The following is a 4,086-nucleotide window of genomic DNA, read 5'->3' as shown; positions in this document are numbered from 1 at the left end:
TGGGTTGAACTTATGAGCTGGATAATAGAAAAACCTTGTGGAGACACTTGGGCTTAACTGAACTACTCATTGAGCACATGGCACCCCACCTGGCAATCCCAGAAAAACTCCTCTGAGTCCCTCCCCAGGAGAGTCTCTTACCTGAGTCGTAGGTGAAGTCTGTCCGCTCCTGTTTGATCACCACCCCCGCCCCTGGGTACCTGTGCCCACTGACCCCACCCTGGCCTATGGCCTGGCCCGCCTGTTCATATAGAGGGTCATGGTATTCCTGCTTGAAGCTCTGTTGGGGGTAGGGTGGGCAGGGCTCCGATAGCTGGTGTTGGTAGGGGGCTGGGAGGGGTTCCCGGCCCCCTCCCTGAGAAGATGTGAAGGAGTGGCACACATCCAGGGGCTGCTGGAAGACGGAGCTGGATGTAGTTGGATGGAGAAGAAAGAGAAGAGAATCTTATGTTAATCCCTCCTCCAGTTTGTCACTCCCAGGCCTGACCAGTGAGCTCTGGAGTAGGGCCTGCTTCAGTATCCCTTCCTCCCTCTCTCCCCCCATGCAAGGTCTCTATGGAGAGCTCAGGGATTGAGGACAGACTGGTGAGGCCTGGGCCCCCAGGTGTAATGGATCTGTTTCTTTACCTATGCTCCCCGAGGTACCCATGGCCAGGGTGGGGCTGGGAGGTGCCAGAGGATCTCAGGAAACTCCGTTGTTCTGCCCTGGGAAAGGGCTGCAGGGGCGATTGTCCAGGGGCACCAGGAGTGGGGGACTTGATGGTGACTTGTCTGGGGGGGTCATAGGCACTGGAGCTAAGGGGAGACCAGGATGAGAAAGAAGAGAAGCTGGGTGAGCATCTTTGAATCCTTCACAGGGAAGTGAAATAACAGGGATTACAAGGAAAGGAAGGGCAGAAGGGACTGGGACTCAGCCCTAAGTGAATTCTTTCTCTTCTCAATTCTGAAACAGGCCTAATCTTAAGAACACCTCTCCCCAGTCCAGAGCAAATGTGTTTTTGTCATAGTAGGCCTCTGAGTGAAAGCAGTCTGCGCTGGCCTTAACACATGTCCCTGAAGCTATCCTTTGCATTGTCCATCCTGCCTACTTAGAGGAAGTCCTTATCTGGGCTGCTCCTTACAGGAGCTAAGAAATCCCCTCTGTTGTCACTTGCATCCACTGCTGCCTCTGTTCATGGCGGGTGGTTTCCCTAAAGCCCTCCACCCCAAGTGGGAGTTCCTCCCTCCTTCTGACACCTTGACTACCCTTCACCGTGCCCATGATGGGACTCACCTGGAATAAAGGCACTGCTCGCCATGGTGGTAGGGAAGTGGCGGCTTTCTGCTACAGGACAGGGCCGGATCTGTGCAGGGACTCTGGGGCTCCTTCTTGATCCTGGTGGTGGGGCTATGGAAAGCTACTGCACAGGTAGGGATGAGGGCAGAACAAGAGCAGAGTATGTCACACAAGAGGCAGACAGGGCTTCTAACACCTTCTATTCTTTGAGGACTAGCTGCATCACTGGTACATCTTCCTCTCCTCTCTGGGTCTCAATTTTCTAAGATCTGTAGTTAGACACTTGAACATTTTGGCTGTTTTCATTATATCTAGTTTTAGACATCAGCCTAATGACCAGTATTAACCAAAGAAACTGTCTAAAATGTCAACATAATAAATGCAAGCTCTCATCCCAGAAAACCCTTTGTAGGAAGGAGCACCTCGAACCTAGGGCCTTTGGTTTTCCTGAGTGCCCTGGAAAGTTCCAAGGGAGGGACATGTTTTCTTATTTGGTGCTATAAAGAATCTTTCTAGTTAAGGTTGGATATTAGCCCTCTTGAATGTCAGCTGAAAAGCATACACATGCTCCTAATTATCTGTGAAGAGCATGGCCCTTACTGGATTCCCTAAGTCCAGCTACCAGGCCTGGCTGCCAGTGTACATGACATCCTGGCTTACTGCACTCCAGTCAAAGGCCCTGTCATCAATGGTTCTGTTACTTGTTTTTCATTCTTCGCACCCTGTATCATTTCATTGGTGAAGATAGTTGGAAGCAAAGTATCTGACATTAAAGGAGCATTTTTCTGTTTTTCTTTTTGTTTGTTTGTTGTTGTTATTTTTCTTTGTACTGGTGATTGAACTACCCAGCAGTGCTTAACCACTGAGCCACATCCCCAGCCCTTTTCATTTTTCATTTTGAGACAGGATCTCACTAACTTGCTTAGAGCCTTGCTAATTTGCTGAGGCTGGTCTTGAACTTGTGATCCTCCTGCCTCCTGAGTTACTGGGATTACAGGCATGTGCCACTGCACCTGGCAAAGCATCATTTTTCAATGGTGGCATTATTGATATCGAGGCTGGACATTTTATTTATTTATTTATTTATTTATTTATTTATTTATTTATTTATGTGGGTGGCTGACTTGAGCATCATAGAATTTTTTTTTCTAGAAGCACTGTTGGCCTCTACCCATTCACTAGATGCCAGTAACATCCAAACAAAAAATGTCTATATTGAAAAATGTCTCCTGAGGGGCAAAATCACCTGAATTGTATAAAACCTTAGAAAACAACAGAACTGGGTTCTACTGAATAGGCCTGAGCCCCTCACTTTAGACACAAGGAAATGCAGGATCAGAGAGAGAAAGTATCCTGCTCCAAGGTCACAAGGCTAGGGGGAGACAAACCCCACATTTGGACCTAGGGCTTTATCTCCCAGTTATTTCCTTGGTCTTTGAGTCCATACCCAAGAATGGGGAGCCCTGACCTTCACCCTTTCTTTAGGAGAAAGTAAACTGGTCTCAGGTGATATTCCTGTGACTCATTTCCTGTCCCCCCAACCCCTCCAGCCCCCCCTTTCCCAACTCCCTCCACCTAAAGCCCTCTACTCACAGTTTTCTGAATGGAAATCAGGAACAAACTGCTCATCACTGTCTGGTACCTGAGCTGCACAGAGAGGTCAGAAGTCAGAGGTGAGTCCAACATTGGAACCCTAAGTGGCAGCCCCTGGCAGAACCATTATTGCAACCTTGCAGATCACAACCAGCCCTGGAGGGAACAACAGCCTGCCTTAGACTGCAGGCAACTCCACCTCCACCCCTAGGCTCCACTAAGACCCTGGAGGAAAGACTGCATGTTCCCAGAACCTGTCTGAGCAGATTCCAATCTTTTCCTTGATGCTTTTCTTTATTCCCTTCACTTTTCTTTAGTGCAGACAGGCCCGCCCTTCAGAGATTACCCAGCTTCCTCTGAGCCCACAGCAGAGTCCCACCTGGGATGGGCAGGGGTTACAAGGAGTGGGATCCTATGGATCTGGAATCAAATAGGGAGATTCAGAATATGGGAAGGTCCAGGAATCTGCATTTTTAAATTTTTTTTAATACTTGTAGATGGACACAATGCCTTTATTTCATATGTTTATTTTTTTTTTAATGTGGTGTTGAGGATTGAACCCAGTACCTCACGAATGCTAGGCAAGTGCTCTGCCACTGAGCTATAGTCCCAGCCCCCAGGAATCTGCATTTTAAACAATGTTCCAGATGATTTTGAGATGCCCAAGAGTTTTAAATCCCAGGAAAGGAGATCTAAGAGGAAAGAGGAAGGTTCAAGAAAGGCGAAAAGAGGACAGAGGATGGGAGAGGAGGAGACTGGAGAGAGCAGGGTTCCCAAGCCTGGAGGTCTAAGAAGCACTCCTACAGTGCCAGGTGGGTGGAGCTGGGTTTGAAAATAGTCAGGAAAACAAAAATAGAACAGCAGCTCATCCTGGCACATCCGGACTCTAAATTGTAGTTCTTATCCTGGCCTTTCCAGGAGTGGGCTTCTCAGATGGATGTACAGTGGAGTACCTCCCTGGACCCCAGGGTTTTGGCCCACTTTTGCTCTCTCTTAAGGGGAAAAAGAAAAGGATTATAGCAGGAAGGGGAAGAAGAACTTTCTGATGGGCTGGAGTTGTGGCTCAGCGGTAGAGTGTTTGACTAGCACAAGTGAGGCCCTGGGTTCGATCCTCAGCACCACATATAAATAAGTAAAGATATTGTGTCCAACAACAACTAAAAAATAAACGAATATTTAAAAAAAAAAAAAAAAAAAAAAAAAAAAAAAAAAAGAAT

General features: G+C 47.7%; 1 protein-coding gene across 6 annotated transcripts in view; it reads right to left on the bottom strand.

Annotated features, from left to right (window-relative positions):
- Positions 1 to 4,086, bottom strand: part of Etv4 (ETS variant transcription factor 4) — a 16,283-nt gene that overhangs the window by 4,264 nt on the left and 7,933 nt on the right. For all 6 annotated transcript variants that reach the window (XM_048790635.1, XM_015495627.2, XM_015495626.2 and 3 more), the window contains 4 exons: positions 2,870 to 2,923; positions 1,274 to 1,400; positions 628 to 795; positions 142 to 407 (listed from right to left, as the gene is read on the bottom strand). In XM_048790635.1, the coding sequence (XP_048646592.1) occupies positions 142 to 407; positions 628 to 795; positions 1,274 to 1,400; positions 2,870 to 2,923 (615 nt within the window). The remainder of the gene's footprint in view (positions 1 to 141; positions 408 to 627; positions 796 to 1,273; positions 1,401 to 2,869; positions 2,924 to 4,086) is intronic.

The sequence above is a fragment of the Marmota marmota genome, unplaced genomic scaffold (assembly GCF_001458135.2).
Source record: "Marmota marmota marmota unplaced genomic scaffold, marMar, whole genome shotgun sequence".
NCBI lineage: Eukaryota > Metazoa > Chordata > Mammalia > Rodentia > Sciuridae > Marmota > Marmota marmota.
Note: the sequence above shows the minus strand (reverse complement) of the source record. Positions and strands in the feature narration are given on the sequence as shown.